At 36.3% G+C, this 25,156-nt stretch overlaps 1 protein-coding gene across 5 annotated transcripts in view; it reads right to left on the bottom strand.

Moving 5' to 3' along the window:
• The window catches only part of PUS7L (pseudouridine synthase 7 like), a 39,174-nt gene that overhangs the window by 12,391 nt on the left and 1,627 nt on the right, over positions 1-25,156 (bottom strand). For all 5 annotated transcript variants that reach the window (XM_087442543.1, XM_087442540.1, XM_004428910.3 and 2 more), the window contains exons 2-7: positions 22,617-23,545; positions 12,722-12,881; positions 10,698-10,890; positions 7,307-7,405; positions 4,295-4,376; positions 2,030-2,310 (exon numbers count right to left, since the gene is read on the bottom strand). In XM_087442543.1, coding sequence (XP_087298669.1) covers positions 2,030-2,310; positions 4,295-4,376; positions 7,307-7,405; positions 10,698-10,890; positions 12,722-12,881; positions 22,617-23,545 — 1,744 coding nt within the window. The remainder of the gene's footprint in view (positions 1-2,029; positions 2,311-4,294; positions 4,377-7,306; positions 7,406-10,697; positions 10,891-12,721; positions 12,882-22,616; positions 23,546-25,156) is intronic.

Genomic DNA, 25,156 nt, shown 5'->3' with positions numbered 1-25,156 from the left:
TGCCCAGGCAATATTTAAATGGACATGTTTTCTGGCAGGTGTTAAAAAAACTTACGATTTTTCATTATTTATCAAGAGGGGATCACTGACTTATCTCTTCTTCCATCCACATGAGATAAAAGAAAACCTATGATGCTGCTAGATTTCTTTTTACCAAGTTTCAGAGTCTTCAGTTAAATGACCATTCTTAGTGATTTTTGCTCCTAGTGATCACTCTCTTATCTAAATATTCATAGGCCATCCATTTAATGAAACAGTAAAGCAGACATTTGTGGTTCTGGCTGTCCTCCCTCTTTTCTGGGAGGAGCATCCTCATTTTCCAGGGAGCTCCCAGTTCTCAAATGTGGTTTGGGTGGGATAGGTCCAGGAAGGAGTCCCTGGAACACAGGCTTAGCCAATCACACACTTCAGTCCACAATACTTGGTCTGGGGACATGTGACACAAGTCAAGCCATTCCTAGCCACTGAGACTCAATTCCATGGTTTTTGTTGAAACTGCTGGGAAAGAAAAGCCCTCTTTCTGGAGAAGTTGTGAGAAATAAGCTTGGAGTTGCTAATAACCATCTTGCCACCAAAGGAATAAGCCAGACTGAGAATGAATCTAACACAGAAGAAAGCAGAGCTGAAAGAGGAAGAAAATGAGACGGATGATTTAGGACACTGCATAAGCCCCTGGAAACAGCTGTGCCTGAATCAGTCATGGACTTTCAGTTATGAGAGCCAACAAATTCCTGTCTGCTTTTCCTTAAGTTAGTCTGAGATGGGTTTTCATTACTTGAAACCAAAAAAACCTTAATTTATACATCTAGAGCTCTGCTATTAATTTAGATAAAGCTTCCTTTATGTACAGTTCAGAGTCTATTTTTCTCTATTTTTGAAAAACTGGGCAATGTTCTATCTCTAGATGCTGACCCCTTTTCTGTACTCCATGATTTCTCTAGTAGAGACCAGTTCGGGCTAGAAGTCAGAGAACTGGATCTCTTTAATTCTGCTACCTGTGTCACTCAATCTGTCTCCTCTCCAATCTGGATCTCAATTTTCATTTCTATAAAATGGGAGTTAGAAAAGTGGGTCTCTAAAATCCTTTTCTCCTCTAAAATTCAATGATTTCATGATGATGTATATGAAAGCACTACTCAAATCTCTTCATTCATTTTTAAAACATATTCGTGAGATTGACTTAAGATAATGTTGGAGAATAATAGTTTGTTCTTTTTGCATTACAATACTATAAAATGAATTTCCTTACATGATTTATGGAATTCAATTTCATGATTTAGTTCAAATCCACAGAGATTAAAATACCATAAAAATACTAGTTGGACAGGGAGGAACTGGAAGGATCAACTTTTATAATATATATTACAATTTCATTATTATAAATGTCTCTAAGGTATCATTAAGAAGAAAAAAGCAAGTTGTGAAACTGCACTTATATAAAAGAAACACATGCAACACCACATGCCCTATATACTATTACTATAAAAATCTTATTCTTTTTCCTTTTCATATTTTAAGTTTGGAGCCTCTAATTCCTGTCTTTTCTTTTCTCAGTGTTAACTAATAGAATAAAAATCTACTTTTTGTGGATATTTATGTGAAAGCATAGAAAAAGTCTAGAAGGAAACATGCCCAAAAATAGAGGTTGATTTTCTGGAGGCAGGGGAGGCAATCACAATAGAGTGGTGGCAGGGATGACAGCTTCATCTGTAATGTTAAGGCTTTTACTTTTAAAGAATCTATTTTGTGTGTGACTTGTGTAATTTTTTTTAAAAATGTGCTCTTTAAAGGAAGGTTTACCATCTTTGCACCTTTCAGTTCATACCACTGACTATTTTTATTCTTCTTCCATTTACTGACATGTGTTAAGCCCCAGCTGACACATGAGTAGAAGCAGGAGATGAGCAAATAAAAGTAAAAAATAAAATGCATATTTAGTTGTAAATTGTTTCTAAAATAAGGACTTCTGAAAATTGGTGTTCCTGGTGTGGTAACTCCCGTTGGAAAACTCTGATGAAATGATACTTACTTTACCATTTGGGAAACACTCATCATCAACATCTTCATCCAAACAGACCAAATCACCCTCCACTACTCTTGATCCATAGGCTGCAAGTCTGTAAGACACTGCCTCATTCCAAATTTTGCTGCTATATGCATGGACGTAGAATATGCGCATAGAATGGGGTAAAGAGAACCACGCCTGGATACAACCCTCCTCGGTCACGCCAAAGCGATGCAAGGACTCCAGCAACGCTTTCTCCCGAACTTTGAATTCAGGCATCAAGGAAAGTGTGCCTTTAGCATCCTCTGAAATAAAGAGAAAATCAATTAGTCAACTACTCTTATTTAAAGGCCAGTTATCAAGACCTTTACTATGCTCTCGATATAAGGGGCAATGAACTGTGCTATCTTGTAAACCTGAATATGAAGATGATGCTCAGCACCAACTATAAACCTAGCTACCCTTGAAGAGTTTGTTTTTTTAATCAAGATCATTAATCATATGGTCCCTTCACTTTCCCTGATTTAAGAAAGAATAGCAAAAAGCAAAACATTAGTAATTCCTACTTCAAAATGGAGATAAACTAATTCGCAGCTCTTCAGAGGAGTTTTCAGGAAAAAAAAATTAAATAAACCTCTGAGCCTAGAGATATTTAAAGAGCTATTATGGACATGTACATAGAATTTCTGGAATAAGAAAGAGTTGATATCTGGATCCTTCAAGTATACTATTAGGTCTTGCTAGTGGGATGCTTTTTAAAATTAGATTACTGGACTCCACCACAAAGATGGTTATTCAGGTAGGGCCTTGCAGTCGGCCTTTTAATAAATGCACCAGGTTTCTTACACACACTAAAGTTTAAGAATCATTGCCATAAAGAAATTATCTTCTCAGGACTCTAAAATAGATACAAACAAATAAGTCACTTTGAATTTTCTTTAGTATTACTTAGATTACTCATAACAATTTGAAATGCCCACACTGTTTACAGATTGTGGTATAGCATAAAAATATTTCTCTCCTATGAATAATTACACATATGTAATATGTACATAATTAAAAATAATGATGATATTTGAAAACTGATGTCCTTTAATTCAATGTAAGTGAAATTCATTATGCACATATTTGTTGTTAGTGTCATCAGCCAATTCTGACCCCTAGTGACCCTGTCTGTGTATAGCGGAGGGGAACCCTGCCTGGTCTTTTTGCACCGTCCTCTCACCTTCTGGCACTATATCAGACAATGCTCCGCAGCTATTCATAGGGTTTTCATGGCCAATATTTTCAGAAGTGGGTGGCCAGGTCCTTCTTCCTACTCTGTCTTAATCTGGAAGCTCCACTGAAATCTGCCCACCATGGATGACCCTGCTGGTATTTGAAATACTGTTGGCATAGCTTTCAGCATCATGGCAACATGTAGCTGCCATAGTATGACAACCAACAGACGAGCGGTGTGGTTCTCTGACTGGGAACGAACCCGGGCTGTGACGATGAGAGCCCCGAATCTTAACCACTAGACTACCATATATATGTAGATCATATATTTGAACGAATCTAAAATGATATGGTTGCAGTTATTATTACTTAAATAGAACTAATATTTATTCAGCATTTAGCACGTGCCAGGCACTATTTTAAGAGCATTATATCTATTATCTTATTTAAATTTCATAACACTCAGGTAGCATTATTAGCTTCAATTTACAGATGCAGAAACTAAAACTATGAAGCTAAATCACTAGCACAAGCCCGTCCAGTTGGGAAGTACTAAAGCTGAGAGTTAAATGCATGGAGATTGACTCTAGAACCCACACTCAAAAGCACTTTTCTTTAGTAAGCATTCTACATACACATCATCATATTGAGCTAAAGTTTTCAAAATCAGCAGTCAGGGCTGAATGGCAACTAAACCAAAAACAATGCACAAAGAATCAGATATAGCAAATGTACTTTTATTTTTCAGCCTCCTCTAGTTGTAGCGAATTATACTTCCATCAGTACCAGTTCAGAATTGGGAACTCCTATCTCAGATGATGTAGCCCAAGAAAAACTAAGAAACTATCTCTCCACTCACCCCTACCCCCAAGCCAGTGTTAGAACAGACAAAAGTCCTGGAGATCTGGCCAAAAATGGAGTGCCTAGGGCATGTAATGATATGATTAAATATACAACATATTACAATCTGTTTCTTATCACATTTATGTCACAATGAATGCCCTCCTGCTGACATAACATTTATATTGTGCATCCGCATGGCTGTATATGGGTAAAGAAACTTTTAAATACCAGTTTGAAGAAAATATTTCTTTGCTCTATTTACAGGATCATCCACATCTTCTGGTGTAAGAAATAATTTTACAGCCTTCACCTTTAAAAACCAAGCAAGCAAACAAATGTTAAATGAAATGACAAATTACTTACTTTTAAAAAAAGATAAAAAATTCTCTGGCATCTTAAAAGAACAGGCATTTAACAAATGATTTAAAGTTGGAATTTTATTTTTAAACTGTCAAAAATTAAACAGTCAATGTTAGATTTAGAAATAAACCATCTGTACAAAGCAACCTTCCACATACGTTTAAATATTATGAACTGTTAAAAGTGCTTCCCCATCACTTCCATAATTATTCTTCTGTCGTTCTTTACCTCTATCATGGAGATATGAACATAAGAGTGAAGTAATGACATAAAACTCATACTTGACCAATGTACACAACAAAAATAGGGGAAGAAACAAGCATAGGGGAATAACAAGCCACTAACTCATTCATGTTCTCAAGTCTCCTAATTATTTGGTCTTAAAAATAACTGCCAAAATCTTAAAAAAAAAATTTGCCAAATTTAATATTTTCTTTTAAAACCTAAAAGATTAAAAAATGTTCGTTTTTTTTAAAAAAAAGATATCTACTAGTTCCTACATTTTATCACTGTGTCCAACACTGCAATTTATTTCTAAATACATGTCTTAGAGTAGGAAAGGAACTTAAAATAGGTCACTCAAACTAACCCCCCACTTAGACTTCTTTTACAGTATTTATTCATTCAAACAAATATTTATTAAGAAGCTAATTCATTCAAACAAATATTATTAAGCATCTGCCATGTGCTAGGCACTGTGTAGTGTACTCAGGATACAGTGTTGAGCAAGGGAGACATGGTCTCTGTTTACTAGAAAAGATTAAATAAGCAATAAGAATAAAATATAATAAAACCAAAAATGGGAAATCCAGGGGGCTGCAGGGTCACAAAATAAGGGGAATACACTTGAGGAGTGGGATGAGAATTTAAATTGAGACATAAAGATTGCAAAGGTTGGGGAGGGGGTGCTTCAAGCAAAGGACAAAAAATATGCGTTTCTAGCTGTGGAAGCCAGTATCTAAGACCCCCAATGATCTCTACCACCTGGTACATATGCCTGGTGCAGTCCTCTCCCACACTTATCAGTTTGTGTGACCAGTAGAATACAGCAGAAGTGAAGGTATGTCACTTCCAAGATTAGGTTATAAAAGACACTGCCATTTCTGTTGTGGTCTTTCACTCTTTTGTGCTCTTGGACTCCTCTCCAGGGGAAGTCATGCCACAAGTATCCCCATGGCAAGAAACTAAAGCTTCCTGCCAGCAACCATGAGAATGAGCTTGGGAGCAGGTTCTCTATGCCCAGTTAAGTCTTCAAAGACTACAGCCCTGGCTGACAGGGTGACCACAAATGCATGAGAGACCCTGATGTGCAAACACCAGCTAAAGCTGCTCCCAGATTCCTGACCCTCAGAAACAGTGAGATAATAAATGCTTGTTGGTTTAAGCCACCAAGTTTTGGGGTAATTTGTTCCACAGCAAGAACTGATAACTAATTCTCTAGCAAAGTTAAAAAAAAGAATTTGGGAGCATGGAATACAAAGTTGAAAGAGGTGAGAGGGCAGCCATCCAGCTTTTGTTTAAATGCTATGAGAAATAAGGAATTTCCAGTTCTTGGGGGTTGGGGGGGAAAGAATCCCATTCCTTTGGACAATTGTTAAAAAAATCTTTCTTACACTAGGCTAAAACTTGGCCCCTTGAATATCTACCCTTGTAAAACAAGAGAATTAACAATCTAATCATAGTTTTGAACCCTTATCCACTGTGGGCCTGATACTACACTAGGTGCTTTCATGAAAGTTATTTCATTTAATTCTCACAAAAATCTTGTAAAATACATGTTATCTCCGTTTTACAGATAAGGAAACCGAGGCTTGGCAAAGTTAAGTACCCTGCCCTATAGGTTACATGACATATCTGACAAATGGAACTCAAGTAGAACACACGCTGCATTCTGCAGACCTCAAACTGCTAAATTCTTTGTCCATATGAAAAAATTTTAAATATTTTATAAGTTAATTTCCTTTTCAGAGTTTTCTAGAGTGAAGAAATACTGTTCAGTTAACCATTTCACCTCAAGATGGTTTCTAGACCCTTAATCATGTCAGCTATATTCCATTTGCTAAAATCCCTCTTGAAATGTTAAGCCCAGAACTGACTACAAATTTGCAGATATGGTCTACATCAGCAGCTCTCAACTTTGTTTCTATGTGTAAGATGATGCTCACATGCTTCTCATAAGTGCTTTTACTGTCTTTCTCTTTTACTCAAGAAAACATATTAGAACACAAATGAGTGAGCATGACACTATTATATGAATAATCTTACATTTGCTCAAATATATAATTTTCATAGTTTTGCAGTTTTTCTCTATTATGTGTACTCCATCAAGTGCAAAAATATATGTGCATATATATAATATGTAATTATATATATAAATATACATTTTTAAATTATATATAATTTTAATAATTCAGCAAATACAGCTTATTTGTGACTGGAATTTTTCGTTTTATTTGAAACTAGTTAGACTTTTTCTCAAATTTGCTGTTCCCCTTTTAGTCTCTGGCTCTGGGTGAATTCCTATCTTTTATATGATCCGATACCAGATTTCTGGAATGGAATCTGATACCAGGATTCTGGAATCCTTAAATCCTCTATTCAGTTTGCTAAGAATTTGGTGAGTATTGGTCAATTCTCTGTTAAGTCTCACCCTTCCTATTAAAGTATTAAACACAGGGACATTGCATACAGTTTGCTTTCTTATAATGTGATACCAAGAATGTAGTAGCTGCTCAATAAATGTTCAATGATGTAGTACATGGTATATGTATGTGTTTGTAGACATGCATTTATATGCTGGGTTAAGAAAGCAAGGAGCTGGCCCATGTAGTTAGTACAACTGACAAAACAGATAAGATTATATTTTTAAAAAATCCATACCATCTCACTCTTCAGCAAAGCCAATCCAATTTGGTCTGTGTGAACTTTCCTTCCCATCCCAAATCTCTGTGGTCCATAGTAATTCACAAACCCTTTATTCTATAAATACAAAAAATCAATTAATTAAAAGTATATTGGGGCCGGCCCCGTGGCTTAGTGGTTAAGTGAGCACGCTTCCGCTACTGGCGGCCCGGGTTCGGATCCTGGGCGCACAACAACACACCGCTTGTCCGGCCATGCTGAGGCAGCATCCCACATACAGCAACTAGAAGGATGTGCAACTATGACATACAACTATCTACTGGGGCTTTGGGGAGAAAAAGGGAAGAAAGAAAAAAAAAAAAGTATATTTTTATGGACTACATGCCTGTGTCCTCGCAAAACTCGTATGTTGAACTCCTAACCTCCAGTGTGATGGTACTGGAGGTGGGGATTTGGGGAGGTAATTAGGTCATGAGGGTAGTGCCCTCACGAATAGGATTAGCACCCTTATAAGAAAAGACCAGGGAGCTAACTCACTCTCTTTCTGCCGTGTGAGAACACAAGACGACGACCATGTTGGCACCCTGATCTTAGGCTTCAAGCCTCCAGAAGTATGAGAAATAATTTTCTGTTGTTTAAAACGCACCTAGTGTATGGTTCTTTGTTATAGCCACGAACTAAAACAAATAAATACAATTATTGTGTCAGAATATGTAATCAAGTCTCTCTCTTCATATTTCTTTTAATAAGCGAGTCCCGTAATTGGCAATACACACATGTGGACCAAATGGTCTCAGAAATGCTATACAGCTAAAGAATAGAAAGGAGAAGAACAAATGATTAAAAGTTAGAAAGTAAGATGAGTGAAAAAGCTTTAAAAATATGTCGGCTTTTCACTCACATCACTGAGGCATTTTCTGGGACGTGGGACTTTCAGTGCTAAAACCAGGAAAGTTCTAGGAAACTGAGATGAACTGGTCACTTAGTACTGGATCTGATCTTTGCCCTGAAACTCTTGCTGACTTTGAGACTCTGGGAATAAGAAACAGATTTATTTTCAAACCCAGCAAGTCGTGGCTCCTTTATACAGAACAGTTTGTCTTTCTGTTATCTCAGTTTCTGAAAGCCGGGGCCAAGACAATGGCAGGGCATCACTTCAGCAGGAACAGAAACTTGTAATTGACTACCGCAACCATTAAAGACACTGGTCAGTGTTTAGACATGTTCTCACAAAGACGACACCAGGCCCAGACGGTTTCTTGGAAGATAAATGAGTCTTCTACACTTCCTTTATGAGAGGAGTATACATTTCTTCCTTCAATGATGATTATTGAGCACCAACTCCAAGACTGTTCCATAAAGGATGCTAGACAATTTGTTATCCGCATGGCGCAAAAGGACTGCATCTTGACCTCAGGCCATGCACAAAAATCAACTGCAGAGAGAACAAGTGCTCCCTAGATTAAATCTCATAGTTAAATACTTTTAATTATTTCAAATTGGGAAAAATAACATCAGCTAGTATACTATACTAACCAGAAGAGTTTTAAGTACCCCTTCAAATTACTTAGAGTTGGAGATAACAAAAGGTTTACAGCAATCAGAGCTATAACCCTCTAAAACAAAACTTCAAAGACTTCTTATTCTGAGGGCTTCTCAACTCTCTTTCCTTATCATAAGAACTAAAGCTAGAGTATTCCTAATGGGAATTTTATAATGGGAAGTTCTATAGCCATAAGTACCAAATAAAAGACAATAAATACAATCAGAATTCAGAAAACCCTCTCCCTTTTTTAAGGGATACCTTTTTTTTTTTTTTCGGTGAGGAAGATTAGCCCTGAGCTAACATCTGCTGCCAATCCTCCTCTTTTTGCTGAGGAATATTGGCCCTGGGCTAACATCCGTGCCCATCTTCCTCTACTTTATATGTGGGACATGTGCCACAGCACAGCTTAATAAGCAGTGCGCAGGTCTGCGCCCAGGATCCGAACCTGTAAACCCCAGGCCGCTGAAGCAGAGTGGGTGAACTTAACCACTACGCCACCGGGCCGGCCCCAGAGATATCTTTTTAATAACAGTTTTTCAAGGAAGAAAAAAAAGAAATTTAAATAGGTCTAGAAAAAAAAAGGACAAAACAACCATAAAAAGGGTATCAGAGAATGCCTATACACAGGTAAATGTGAGTAATTTAAACAATCTTTAGTTGAAAGATGTTTCAAACAAAAACCAGTTTTTGTTTGTTTGCTTTCCTGCTGGAGAGGCATAAAATTGTGTAAAAAGGTCTTTGTGGTCAGAAACTTAGATCAGTGTTTCTCAATGTTAGCTGTAGAGTAGAATCACTTACGGAGGTTTTGAAAAATACTAATGCCTAAGCTGCACCCCCCAAAGTTCTTATTTAATTGGTTTGGGAGTAGAGATTCACTGCTGAGACTCTTTAAAAGCACCCCAGGTTGAGAATTACTGGTCTAGATCAGAGGTTGGCAAACTACAAATGGCCCACAAGTCAAATCTGGCCCAACAACTGTTGTTGTAAATAAAGTTTTATTGGAACAGGGCCATGCTCATTCATTTATGTATTGTCTATGGCTGCTTCCACACAATAGCAGTGGAGTAGTTGCAACAGAGACGATATGCCTACAAAGCCAAAAATATTTATTTTCTGGCCCTTTATAGAAAAAAGTTTGCGGACCCATAGTCTAGATGATCAGACGAAGGCTATGGTTGTTATGTGCAAATTTAGATGGCTGGCAAACATCATTTAAAAACTTCCATTAAATAATTTTTACTGTAAGATATAATAACGTGTATGATTTATCATTTGTATACACTGAAAAAATTCAAAACTAGATTGAAAAGAAAAAAGATTGTGTATAATTCTGAAAAGAAATGTAACTATTTACCAAAGATTTCTGAGAATTACATACTGAAGAAAATTTCCAAAGAAATAAATCCCTTTGCCTAAAATACTACTCTATATGGTGGATGCTAAAAAAATCTCTCTTCTGATGCAGATAGTTTATTTTCCCCTCTCTGGGGAACTCTACACATTGTATTTTTTTAATTACTTTAAAAAAATTTTTTTTAATATAAAAATGTACTAAGAAAATAAAAAATAGGCCAAATGGTCCTAAGTATTATTTTAAAAAATAATTATACATGCACATAAAAAGAAAAGGTACAAAAGAAAAGTTTCCCTTCTTGCCTCAATGTAAAGAGAGGGACTATAACAATTTTCCTACAGTACTTTATTTTAAAAATTGAGTTTGCCCTGCTGGCTGATGACCTGGCACAGAGGACTGCCCTTCCCCCGGCTCACTGCACCCTCACCCCTGCTTCTGTGATCTGTACATAATAAATCTTGTGACTCTGTTAAAAAAAAAAAAAAAAAAAAAAAATTGAGTTTGCTTACCTTAACATTTTCTATTGCCTCCAAAATTCTCTTTTTCAGGTTTGTGGAATCATTTGTTTGGTTTTTTAAATTTCTGATGACAATATCAAAATGATTTCCTTTGAGCTGACCGAGTCTAAGGGAATCCTCTACAGACCGAATATTAAACACATTCATTCTTTTCTTTTCAATTTCTTTTTCAATATTTTTCAACCTATAAATGATAAATCATATAGACTCAGTTAAATCTCAAATTTTAAAAAGTAGTATAAGGTTTAAATGACAGTTGCCAGGCAACCACTTATATCAGAATACTAAAACAAAATTTGGGGGGAATATTCCAAAGTTAATGTTATTTCAACAAATGTGCACTAAAAGCCCATTAAGATAGGATTATATTAAGAGTTACTTTAAGAACTTGAACAGAGATTCCTAATGCTATCACTCTGACTATACAGGCCTTCTGACTTCTCCTTAGCTCAACTCCTCTTAACTCTTCTGTTCTTCCTCTCCTTAGACTTTGCTCCTTTCCTCTTCAGTCTCTCTTTTCCCAGGATTACCAAGAAAAACCGCTAGCACCAGAAGATTCTCCTACAATTCTACTCTGAACACTTCCTTACTCAAATTTTCAGTTCTTCTCCAACATCTAAATAATAGATGCCAATTATCTTAGCCTAACTTGTAATATCCTGTAAGAAATGATGTAAATTTTTCTTTACATTCCTATTTCTGTAGTCCTTTTAGGAATTTTATTAGACAGATTGTTTAGCTTACTGCCTCTCCAAAAATATCTTCAGATTTTCTGCATCTGTTAAAATCTTACTATTTACTTGAAGGGTAATTAAAATCCTATACCCATAAGCCAAATTAAAGTACTATCTCCTAGGAACTAATAATATTTTTTGTCTTTGTCAGTTAGAAACTAGCTTTTAACAGTTTAACAGGTGCTAAATACTTTTTAACATCTAAAGTCCTTCTCTCTAACCTATATTGCACTTCTTGACCACAAAGATAAAATCATATACATTTTTTTTGTCTCTAAGAGCTTAGAAACATCTACTTGCAAATAGTGGATATTTAAACATCTGATGGCCAAGGATTAATATATCAATATTACATCAAATTAGGATGAATTTTGGTCCAATAATTCAACTTTTTGAAGTTTATCTTAAGGAAAGTATCCATAAGTCAGAGATTTAAGTATAATAATATTAATCACAGTATTATTTACAGTGAAATATTGGAATGAATTTATTTCTATATACAAAACTAGGGGAATGTTAAGCAAATCAGTCTACATAATGGACATGATTTTGAAATATTTCATGACAAATTTTCATAAAACAATATTTTATTTTTATGAGTAAAATATAAATTGCACATATAGTATGATTTTCATATATATATACAAAGTGTCTGTGTAATGTGTGTATATAGTATAGTGTCTGAAAAAAGTCTAGAAAGAAATAGATCAATAGATTATTGTGGTTGTTTCTGAGTAATGAAATTATCAGTGACTTTTAATCTCTTTTTTATATTTTTTTCTAAATCTACAATGAATATGTATTTCTTTCACAACTACAAAAGATATTTTTAAAATGTGATTAAGTTGAAAGGAGGCTAAATTTGAGTGTTTTACATCCTAATTAACAAGGATTTATTCTTAAATGTAAGGAACCATGATAAAAGTATTATAGTAATTAGAAAAAAAATATTTGTAAGATATAGTCCTGAATACGAGTGCTTATTTGAATATAAAACAGGACGTTTTGAAACAATTTATCTCATTTAAAATTTGCTACTTCTCAAAGTTTCTATCCTAAAACTACCTACATTTTCAATGTACATTTAAGACATAACTCTATTTAGAAGATAATTATATTATTAATGCAGCATATGCTATTCAGTAAGCCCATAAACAATTAATTAATACTGATAGTGAGGTTAATATACTCCCAGTATTATTCTGAGTTTTTAGTCTTACATCTATTTATTTGATGCACTAAGAAAGTAAAGTTCTCTCTTGTAGAGCAATGTCTTATTACCTTTCTGGAGTCACTTTTCTAACAACCATTGCTTGATAGGTGATGGCTTTCTTGTCTTTAAGTCCTGCATAACTAAAATCCGAAGGAATCACACCAAGTTTGATAGCTAAAAAACCAACTGCTTCAAACATTTCCAGATTTTCTTTTCGTAGGGTAAAGGCTGAAACAAAAATAATCCTAGATTACAAAAAATCAGGTACATCAATTACATTCTTAGCAGACTAACAGATTAACATAATGAATCAAATCATTAATTTAAATAAAGAGTATTTTTGAATCGAGATTGAAAATCAGTGTCAGATTTCAGCTGTCATTTTGAAAACGCTAGCTGGGGGGGCCGGCCCGGTGGCACAAGCGGTTAAGCGTGCGCGGTCCACTGTGGCAGCCCGGGGTTCGCCAGTTCGGATCCCGGGGGCGCATTGATGCACCGCTTGGCAAGCCATGCTGTGGCGGCATCCCATATAAAATGGAGGAAGATGAGGCACGGATGTTAGCGCAGGGCCAGTCTTCCTCAGCAAAAAAAGAGGAGGATCGGCAGATGTTAGCACAGGGCTGATCTTTCTCACAAAAAAAAATAAATAAAAATGATAGTTGGCACGATAAAGTCTTACAGAAAAAAAAAACCCCAAATTCCTTAATTTGGCATTCATATCTGGCCCCAATCTTCCTTACCAGTCTCATGTGCCACTTCCTTTCATATATCCTATAATCCTGACACGGAGAACTTCTCATAATCCTTGGACAGATAGAGCCTTCTACAGCTTTGTACTTTTGCACATTTGAGTTCCTCTGTCTAAAATATGCGTTCCCTCCATCGATTAATTGCCATACTTCTATTCATTCTTCATGATGCAACAGCAGTTGGATCAGCAGTTCTCCCTCAAATTCTTTCCAGTTTCCCAAGGCTGAATGCTCCCAAAGCAGGGGTCACATTTGTTTTATTGACCATTATGTCCTCAGCCTAACACATAGTAAATATTTGTTGATTGAATGAATAAGTAATTGAACTCCATAAGAAGTCGATTACTTGATCCTGCATGTCTCCACAAGTTATCATTATCTATATCATGACCTAATACCATGTATTATAAGTTTATCCCTTTATGTTTGTCCAGCCCATTGACTGGGAGTTCCAGGCCAGTAAGCCAGTAAATAAAATGGTACTTGCTTCATGGTAGGTGCTTAAAATGTCTACTAGATGAGAAGGTGAGAGTGAGATTGCGGGGGGTAGGAGGAACAACTACAACAAAAACAAAAACAAAAAAAAAACCCCAACATGTTGGCCTATATAACTTGCCAATATTAACAACATACTGCAATCCTCAGTTCACCATATTTACATATAAGATACTTTGAAGTACTGCCCTCTCCCCTTAAATCATGAAAAGGAAATTCAATTTTTTTTCCATAGAATAGTTTACATTTTGTTCAACTGCTGTAACTGTCATCAGCAGCTACAAGGGCCTCTCTGAAGGGTGCCCTAAGAAAAATTTAATATTAATCATAAACATGACCCAGCAAGTAGAAGGATGTGAAGTATATCTATCTATGAATATATGAAATAGGTACACAAGAGCTTGTAATATCCATACTTTAGAATATCACATAATTGTTTAAAAGAATGGGGATGATCTATATGTTCTTTATATTTCTATATAAATCATCTCTAAAAACATAAAAATAGCAAGTTTCAAAAATATGCAGTCTATGTCATTTATGTGAAAGTTTTAAAAACCTGCAATGCAATGTTACATATTTTCAGTGTTCTAATTTGCACAAGAAAAATATATTTTATTTTTAATTACATGTTTAAGAATTGTTAAAGTATAAACAACTATGATTTCTGAAGAATACTCAAGCACTGTCCATTATTTTCTAAAAGTTTTTACAACTAGGGTCATTATTTTTTGTACTGTCATAACAACTGCCTAGAATTCTCCAAATTTTCTGTTACAGCAGTCATAAATTAAGTGTATTATGACTCTGTTATTCTTAAAAAAACTGATAAAAGAAGTAGAGAAAAGTAAAGAATCATACGAGTTAATTGTGTGTGCTAAATCACAACCTGAGCTGGTGGCCGGTTAGCTCAGTTGGTTAGAGGGCAGGGCTAATAAATCACAACCTGTCCTTTATAGTTTCAGGGGACCTTGACCAAATGGATTTGAATATAAACCTCTGGTTCCAAGGCAACTGTTTATATCAGTTGTTTCAGATAAAATGAAATTAAAGGCCCACATTTAAAATGTAGAGAAATTCTAATCTCAAAATATTTCAGCTATTGTCATGATAGGATTAATCAAAGAGTTTAAATAAAATAATTCTGGAAGATGTGCTAGGCTGAGGATATAATGGATCCCTGCTTTGGCAGCATTCACTCTTGGGAGCCTGAAAAGAATTTGAGGAAGAAGTGCTGCTGCTGTGGGGGCTTGAAGAATGAATATAAGTATGGCAAACAGTCAAAGCAATAAAAAATATCAAAATACCAAATTTTTTTAATATGTGTAAGACTTGTGGAATCCTATCATTTTAGGGGGTCCATAATGTTCTCCCTCTTGTACTATATACCTCTGTGAGGCTGAATTTTGTTCATTTGCTTCAATCAAGACAAGAAATTACAACACATTGAATACAGGAACAGATATGAGAATCCAGAACAGATATGAGAATCCAGCTGACTTCTATTGTCAGATATTAGAAAGATTTGTAGAACTGGATAACAATGCCATCCTTCTCATGAACTTTTAGTGGAAAAATATGGTTATTTTTCAATAAAAAATGTTATGTTAATAATAATAGATTTATTTTAAATGAACTCATAGTCTTAAAATTTGTTTTAATTGCTAATGTCGGATATCAATAGATAATAACCACATAAACAAAAGCTGTTTGGGGTCCATAATAATTTATAAGAGCTACACTCTTCAAGGGTCCTGGAACCAAAAAGTTTAAGAACCAATTAGGAATAATGTGAACAATATAGTAGTCCTTCAAGTATGCCAAATCTATGGAACTAGACAGAAATCATTAAAATAATTTAAGAGTAAAAGAAAATGCAAAATTCAATCAAGTGTTGCAGTAGCATGGCTAGAAGTTGCAAACTTTGAAAAGTAGACCAGAAAAGTGTACAATGCAAAGGCTGAGACCAGTCCTTAGTTTTCAAGTTCATGTGTTTGATAACTAGGGTTCGATGTGTCAGATCTGTCCCTGACAATCTGGGTGTGTCACCGGTCATTACACAAGCTCAGCCACGTAAGAAGGACCTCCAAACTGTTTGAGATTCTATCAGTTTGTTGCTGATTAACCTTAGTGCATAAATATTTTTTATCCATGAAGATTTTGAATTTAGAATGGAAATATTTAAGAGAATCAAATCTATGACTTTAGTAAACTTGGAATGTTTAAGAGAATGGGACTTTAATTCCAATTAAAAATGTCTAATTGATTTAAATTTGTCTTTTTACATTGAAATCTCATTAAATTAGTAAACAATATGGAACATATAGGAAAACTAAAAGTCACCAAATTTATAAGTTTAATTTATGAGATTCATAACATTTTCTTAATTACTTGGAATGATTAAAGTATTTAAAAAGAAAATCAGCTGTGCTAAATTTTAAAATTCTATTTTAGTGAGTTCCACTTCCAGCCATGTTAGAATAATTGGTATTCTAGACTTGTCCTTCCACTGTAAACAAACAGAAAACAAGACAAAACATATGAAACACCTGTTTTTAGACACTGGAGAGCAGGCAGCACAGTACTGTGATCCAAAAGAAAAGGAAAACAAACAAGGTGAGTCCTAAAATAGCGAAGTTTTCTGTCTCGAGGTACTTTCTAGACCACAACAGAGGAGAAGGAATCCAGTTGGAGCAGAGTGGTCTTGCCGAATTAAGAGGATAGAGGTGGGAGTTCAGGAAGGCTGCGGGGGCAGGAATTCATGAGGCAGAGTACCTGATAAGAGGAAGCTATGCAGAGAGAGTTCCAGAAATCCCCATAGGTGATCCCTTGAGTTTGTTGCTGATTATTGAGCTGCACATGCCTAGGATTAAATGCTATGTATTATTTATCTAATGTTGTGTGACAAGTCACCCTAAACCTTAGTGGCTTACAAGGTTCACTTCTCTCTCATAGTTTCCGTGGGTCAGGAATTCAAGAGCACCTTGGTTTAGTGAGTCGAGCTCAGGCTCTCTCATGAGGTTGCAGTTAGATGTGGCTGGGGCTGCAGTTATCCAAAAGCCTGACAGGAACTGGAGGACCCATTTCCAAAGGGGCTCACTCACATGGCTGGCCAGTTGGGACTCGCTATAGGTGGGAGGCTTCAGTAGTTCTCCAAAGGGCTGCTTGAGTATCCTCACAGTGTGGTAGCTGGCTTACCCCAGAGTGAGCAATCCAAGAAACATGGGCAAAAAGTAAAATACTTATTACGATCTAGCCTTAGAAGTCACACACCATCATTTCTGTCATATTCTGTTGGTCACAGAGGCCACTCTGTCTGACAACCAGGAGAAGATCACTGAGCGTCTTCTTGGATGTGAGGAACCACAATCCATCTCCTGGCTTTAATACTTTATGTCCTACCTCCATTCAAAATATACTCATTTCTTCCCAAGGCCCCAAAGACTCATTCTATTAAAGCATCAGCTCAAATTCTAGCATGTTTTCCTCTAAATCAGGTCCAGATGTAGATAAGCCTCCCTGGGTACATTTTCTTGAATTAGAATCCTCAAATATAATTTCACTTGATATGAAGACTATGAAGGACTGTGACACAAAGAGACAAATCTGCTTTTCACACACTTGACAATGTTGAGACACACATAGGACAGGCACTATAGACTGTTCAAACTGGGGGAAAAGTGGAAATACCCAGAAGGTAATGGTACGTAGCAATTCTGAATCCAGCCAGGAATATGTTGGTTATTTCTTTATTAGAATTCAGCCTTACCAAAATCTGGAAATAACTGCTGTGGCTCTAGGGCCCACCTCTGTGTCTTGGTTCTGTCCTCTGAGTGAACCCCACTTTTCTGTAAAAGATAGCCTGTGTACAGCAGAGTAGTTTTCTCAGCCTAACTCCTGCTTTTAAAGTTTGGGAATCCAAATGCCTCTTTTTATTTTGTAGTCTTTGACCCTTTCAAACACTGTGTGGGTCTTCTTCGGGTCATTCCATTAGACAAAGATACACTCAACTTTTGTCAAGATAAGATCTTTTCTGCTTAGGGCATCTGCTGAAACTGCTGATGGAAAATGCCCCTAAATTCCTAGAAGAATTACTGTTGAACATAGGGGATCCTTGAGTCATGCCCTTAAAGTCCCTATAAGGCCTTTTGTTTGTCTGAATCATTCTTTGAGACACTGGTTTACATCCTTCTAAAATTTTAACAAAGGATTTTACAATCACATCCTAGATTTCCTTGTTAGAACGTGCTGTCCTGACCTGCCATGATTTTCTCTTTGCCTGGAAGACATTTCTTAATTTAAACATCATGTGCCATCTGGAGAGGCTGAGAATTTATTTATTTTTTTAAATTATTGTTGAACCCAGCAAGTCCTGGCTTCTTTATATCTAACAGTTTTTCCTTCAGAATTGTACTATGAGCGCTAAAAACTACCCAAGTGGCATGCACTTTCAACTCTTTGCCTGAAAATCTCTTTAGTTAGAGTACCCCTTCTTTAGATACATTTTCTATTTTCCATTTTACTACAAGTAACAGTATTGCCAAACTTTCTGCCACTACACAACAAAGATCCCTTCCTTCCAGGTTCTAACTATATTTTTCTTACTTTCCTTTAAACTTTCATTGACAGCTTCCTTGAAGTACCTTCAAACTTCTGCCTGCCAACAGGTCCCAAAGGCATTGCTACCACAGGTTTTAGGTTTTTGTTACAGCAGCAACCCATTTCTGGTACCAAAATCTGTATTAGTTATCTAATGCTGCACAATTAGTCACCTCAAATCCCAGTGACATAAAACAACAATAATCATTTACCATCTGTTAGGGACTGAATGTCTCTATCCCCCCCCAAATTCACATATTAAAGCACTAACCCCAGTGTGGCTATATTTGGAGATGGGGCCTATTAAGGAAGCAATTAAGGTTACATGAGGTCATAAGAGTGGGGCTCTGATTCACTAAGATTAGTGTCCTCATAAAAGATACCAGAGAGCTCTCTCTCTCAATCTCTCTCTCCGTGAGCATACAAAGAAGAGGTCATGTGAGCATCCAGCAAGAAGGTGGCTGTCTGCAACCCAAGGGGAGAGCCCTCACCAGACACCAACCCTGCTGGCACCTTCATCTTGTACTTCCAGTCTCCAGAACTGTGAGAAAACAAATATCTGTTGTTTAAGTCACCCAGTCTATGGTATTTTGTTATGGTAGCCAGGGCACCCTAATACACTACCCTACACAGCTTTTGTGGGTCAGGAATTCAGGAGTTAGATAGTTCTGGCTTGAGGTCTACTGTGAAGTTGCAGGTGAACATCAGCTGAAGCTGGAGGATCTCCTTCTAAGGTGGATCACTCACATCGGTCATAAGGTGCTGGCTACTGGTGGGAGGCAGGATTCAGTTTCTCTCCACAGGGCTTCTCAGGTGTTTTCAAGGTGTGATGGTTTGCTCTGTCAGAGTGAGTAATATGAAATACCATTTATGACCTACACTCAGAAGTAATTCACTGTCACTTCTGAAATATTCTGTTGGTCAAACAGGCTGGCCCTGATTCAGTGTAGGTGGGGACTACACCAGGACATGAATATCAGGAGTTAAGCATGATTGGGGGCCATCTGGATGCTGGTTACCACACTCTACCAGGCTGGACAATGAAATACTAGGCATTTGTAACCTGCCAGAGATTACACAAGGCTGGAGACTGGCCAGAGAAGAAAGATCTATTTAAATAGCAAGAGCATTCAGTAGAAACCACACAAGGATCATGCTATAATAGTAAAGTTAATATGACAGCCCTACAGTAAAGCCCACTCCAAATCTCCCTTAATAAAACTCAAAATGGAGCTTCAAGTGCATCTGCAAATTACTTCCTACCTGCTAAAACAAAGTTCAACACTCATTAAAAGAAGACAACAAAATTCAGACACTGAACAAAGTAACATTCACAGTGTTTGGCCTCCAAAAAATATTAGTAGATATGCAAAGAAGCAGGAAAATGTGACCCATAACTCAAATAAAAGTCAGTCAATAAAAACAGACCCAGAAATGACAGAGATAGAATTAGCAGACAAATATTTTTAAAGACCTATTAAGGATAGGACCAAAAATTATAGGAAAACATGAACATAATAAGAAATTGAAGACCTAAGAAAGAACCAAATGAAACTTGTAGAGCTAGGAAACGCAATACCTAAAATGAAAATTTTGTTGGATGCTTAAATCTTTCATAGAATTCTTTCTTCAAAAAAGTGTTCTAGGAAAATAAAAACTAAACACAGAATTACCCTATGATCCAGCAATTCCACTTCTGGGTAGATACCCAAAAGAAGTGAAAGCAGGGACTTGAACAGATATTTTTACAGCCACGTTCACAGCAGCATTATTCACAATAGCGAAAAGACAGCAACAAGTCATGTCCATTGACAGATGAATGGATAAACAAAATGTAGTATATACAGACAATGGAATATTATTCAGCCTTAAAAAGGAAGGAAATTCTAACACATGTACAACATGGATGAACCTTGAAGACATTATGCCAAGTGAAATAAGGCAATTACAAAAGGACAAATACTGCAGATTTCACCTATATGAAGAACCTAGAGTAGTCAAATGCATAGAGATGGAAAGCAGAATGGCAGTTGCCAGGGCTGGGGAAAGGTAGAATGGGCAGTTATTGTTTAATTGGTATAGAGTTTGAGATGGGTATAGAAGATGAAAAATTCTAGAGATGAATGGGTGGTGATGGTTGTACAACAATGTAAATGTACTTAACGCCATTGAACTGTACACTTAAAATGGATAGAATGATACAGTTTATTATATGTATATTTTACAATAAAAAATAAAAATAAAAGTTTTTTTTAAGTTTCTATTTTTTAGGTATGTCTACTTATTAATAAATTTTTTTTATATGAGCTATTTTGGTTCTAAAAAAAGGTTGGCCTAAGCAAAATCTCGGATGGGCAAAATTTACCTTTGTCTTTTTCTTTGGTCTTGGACTTGTAGGTATCCCAATATCTTTATACCATCCTCTGGGGAACCATCAATTCCTCCCTTTAACATATCCCTCCAAATATTCATAGTTTTTGTAAAACTAATTTAAACTAATATATAAAAAGTTTCCACAATTTTTTGGCTCATTACCTCAAATTAATATTGTTAGAACTTCAAGTAGTATAAAATCTATAGCTGCTTAAATCATTTATCAGCAATTCCCCCCTCCACAAGTAAAGCTAGTTTTTCAAAATAGATCCATCTGTTAATATTTATTGCATGCCTAGATCCTATACTAGCAGCTTTCTCATGGAAAAGGCAAGTCACACAACCAAACAGAAATTTGTAGGAGAGAAGGCACTAACATTTGAGTAACTATTACATACTAAACATTTTCATTACTTATTTCATCTAATCCTTACAATACCATTCTGAATTAGGCTTTACTACTACTCCATTTTTAAAGTACAACTAAAAGTTATGAATTGTTAAGTAACTTGCCCATGGTATTATTCTTTCGTTTTTACATTTGTGGAAACTAAGTCTTAAAGATACTAAAAAGTTCATAAATCTTTTTATGAACTGAAGTCATAATGCAAAATAAAACCCACACAGCTCCAAGGTCCAAACTCTTTTCATTGATACCACAGAGTCCCTAGATAGTACAATCCTGTTTCTGTGCCACACACATCTGTGCAAATCTGGGTTGCTGGTTTTATCTTAAATGCTTTGCTGTATAAATTTACTAAACATGACCATCTGAAACAATTCCCTCCTTCATGTAGGATATAGGCCAATTAAACCTGGTCAGCCAAACTTGAGAGTGAGATTTCATCAGTTCTATCCCATCCTAGAAACTGAATATATCCCTTAAAACAGTGATTCTCAAAATGTGGTCCCCAGACCAGCAGAAAAAGCATCACCTGGGAATTTGTTATAGCCTTGCTCCAAACCATCTAAATCAGAAACTCTAAGAATAGGCCTCAGAAATCCATTTTAGGGCCGGCCCCGTGGCTTAGCAGTTAAGTGCGCGCGCTCCGCTGCTGGCGGCCCAGGTTCGGATCCCGGGCGCGCACCGACGCACTGCTTCTCCAGCCATGCTGAGGCCGTGTCCCACATACAGCAACTAGGAGGAAGTGCAGCTATGACATACAACTATCTACTGGGGCTTTGGGGGAAAAATAAATAAAATTAAAAAAAAAAGAAATCCATTTTAACAAGCACTTTTGGTGATTATAATGCATGCTAAAGTCTGAGAACCTCTTCTCTAAAAGACTGCCAGAGCCAAAGGAAGGAGCTCTCTGTAAGTTTTCAGGTTCCCTACCTTGGGTAGTGAAGTTCAATTGTTTCAGATTACAAGGTATTCCCTTCACTTTCCCAAGCATAGCAAACATATTTTACTTATCTCCAAATCCTTAATTTTAATTAAGATAACTTTCAAAATATGAAATCAAGATTTACCACCAATAAAACTTACAAAACATGAAATAACTGCTTCAACCTTATATATCTGTGACCATGTTAACCATAAATGTCTGTTAACCACACTTTCATCAATAAGGTTAATTTTTACGAGTGTAATTCGAAAAGCTCTATCTTCCATTAAAAAACAGACCCATATATTTTTTTCCAATATCCCTGTGGCCAAGTCTATTTAATTCATTTGAAATTATTCAGCTATCACAAAATTTTAACTAAGTTTACCCAACAAAATGGTAATGATTTATTAAATTACCTGTATGTTTAACTTTTCTTTCCTGGCATTCAAGAAGAGACCTCTTCCTGTATTTGTGTGCTTTTTCCCGAAACCTTACTGTTATCACTACATTTGGATTACCAGCATTGTAATTCAGTTCAGGAAAAGATTTGGTTTCCACAAGGTTTCCAAACTTTTTGTTGACAAAATGGTGGACAGCTTTTCTGTGGTCTTTGTTTGTATCAGGTTTAAAGGTAAATTTGGAATTTTCTTTCTTTGCATCCAAATATTTAAAAAAGCCAAATGCTTCTTCTTCGGATACCAAGTGACAGAGTTCTTCATATTCAAGATTTGGTTTTACAACAATTTCACTGTTTTTTCCTACAGTTATTAAGAAAGGAAACTTCTGCCTAATAGCACTATGCAAAATAGCCCTCTGGTTTTTGTCAAGGATTCTGCCTAATGAGAATTCAGGAGACGGTCCAATTAGCTCAGTTTTAGAATTCCACTTCTCTTTTGTATCACAGGCAAACTGATTCAGTAATTCATTAGTTTTTTCATCTAACAAGGAGCTTATTACATCAACTTTTTCTTCTTCATCTTTGGAAGCTCCATCCTTGATAGTATCTTCCTTTTCTGAACTAGACTGATGATTCTGGTCATCATCGGAGCACCCAGCTAAAGTATCAACTTCTTGATTGCTTCCCTCTTCAAAGGATAAATTTTGAAGATCTAGTTTTGCTTTTTTGGCAAAATTATTTGACTCAGGTGGTACTTTACTAATCTTGTAAACAGGTTCGTCAGTGGCCTTATTAACTAACTGTCCTTGTTCATCAATCTCGATAACAACGAAGTCACTTGGTGAGCTTTTTATAGCGCCACGAAAGCCAACATGATCAGTAATGAAACACAAAGAACTAAACCTGATTCTAAAATCTATATCCTCTTCCATTCTTAAATAACAGCGCCTACAAAAGAAACAGAGAGGTGGTCAGTTACCAGACAGAAAAGTTGTGGATAACAAAAAAGAAACAAATTTGCAGGATTTATTTAATTCTCTTCCTCCCCATCAATTCTGAGACCCTTAAAAGACATTAATAATTTAATATATCATGTGTATTTTGACTATCCTATACCAAGATGAATTAACAGCCGAATTTTTTTCTGGTATAACTGGTGATTTGCAACTTGACTCTACCCACCTGAGGCTCCCATCTATTTATGCAGGATTAAAATGTTTCAAGTTTACATTAAAAATACCATTTGTAGGCCCACAAAGAAGAGACTAGAACACAGGACTGTTTACAAGGATTTGTCTAAACACCACTTCTGAAACTTAAAAATTCCCAGCTAATTCCAGAGAATTTGTGGCTAGATTTTTATATGTTAGGGGTTAGGGATGGGAGAAGGGATGAGGAGAAGACAGGAAGAAATAGTCCAAACTGATATATAAACGAAGTTCTAAATACCAACTTGTAATACAAATATGCTTCAAGGTGGGCTTAAGTTAATCTTGGACCTTCAGCCTCCTTGAAAGCCCAGTTACAAACTTTCACAGATACAAACTTTTGAGGTTGACCCAAAGGAAAATTCCAATCATATCACTGGCATCAGAGAGAAGAAACCCTTACAGATCTTGGTGAAGCAGTAGACAAGAGAATAATCCTCTGAGGAAGCTTTCACTCACTCTTTGCATAACCCATGGCTACCAGACCAGACAAAGCTACAGGAAAGATAAAATGACCAGGGGCCCCATACTACTCAGTTCTTTGTGTTAACCACACTCTGCAGGTTATTATCATCTGGACCTTCATCCCATTTCTACACTGTATTCTACCAATCTGAACCAATTTAGCAAACTCACCTCTATCCTTTCTATTATACCATGTAGAAATCACAGCAAATTTTCCATATCCTACTGTCCTAAAGAATATATAAGGATATATTGTTTTCCTTCATTCCTTAATTTCCCTTACAGTCTCCTCAGTTTCTTGCCCTAATTGAAATCTGGCTATTTCCCCAGGCTGCCTCTTCTGTAGTCCTCTCAAGCAAAGGCTATTTTTCCTTTCACACCCACCAAACTTAGGACCTGGAGGTTGCAAATATTTTCTATATCTGCCACTGCTCCTTCCAAACCATTTCTTCCTTCTCTACCTCCCAAAATCTCAGTTCCTTTGAAGTTCATGCCGTCAGGCCCTACCATCTGCTGTCATTCTTTCTCTGGTCCCTGGATGACTCTTCTTCATTCACTGATGATTTTAACACCTGGTTCACTGCTTTCCTATTCAGCATGACTTCCATGACCATCCATATGGATCATCCATTTAACACTGTGCTCCCTCAGTTCCTCAATCTCAACCTCAACCCGCTTCCACTTCACCTTGGTCATAGTTTGATTTTCTCATCACTAAAAACTACATCAACTTGAAGCATCAGTCTGGCTCTCAGATTACTCCTGCTGTGCTTTCATCACTCTACTTTAGTACTTCCAGAATTTCTGAAATATTGTGAAGGCCTCTAACCTCTGCTTCTAGCACTAGTCCACTATAGTCCATTCTCCACTTAGCAGCCAGAATGAT

This window comes from Ceratotherium simum, chromosome 17 (genome assembly GCF_057802395.1).
Source record: "Ceratotherium simum simum isolate JZ-2026a chromosome 17, ASM5780239v1, whole genome shotgun sequence".
NCBI lineage: Eukaryota > Metazoa > Chordata > Mammalia > Perissodactyla > Rhinocerotidae > Ceratotherium > Ceratotherium simum.
Note: the sequence above shows the minus strand (reverse complement) of the source record. Positions and strands in the feature narration are given on the sequence as shown.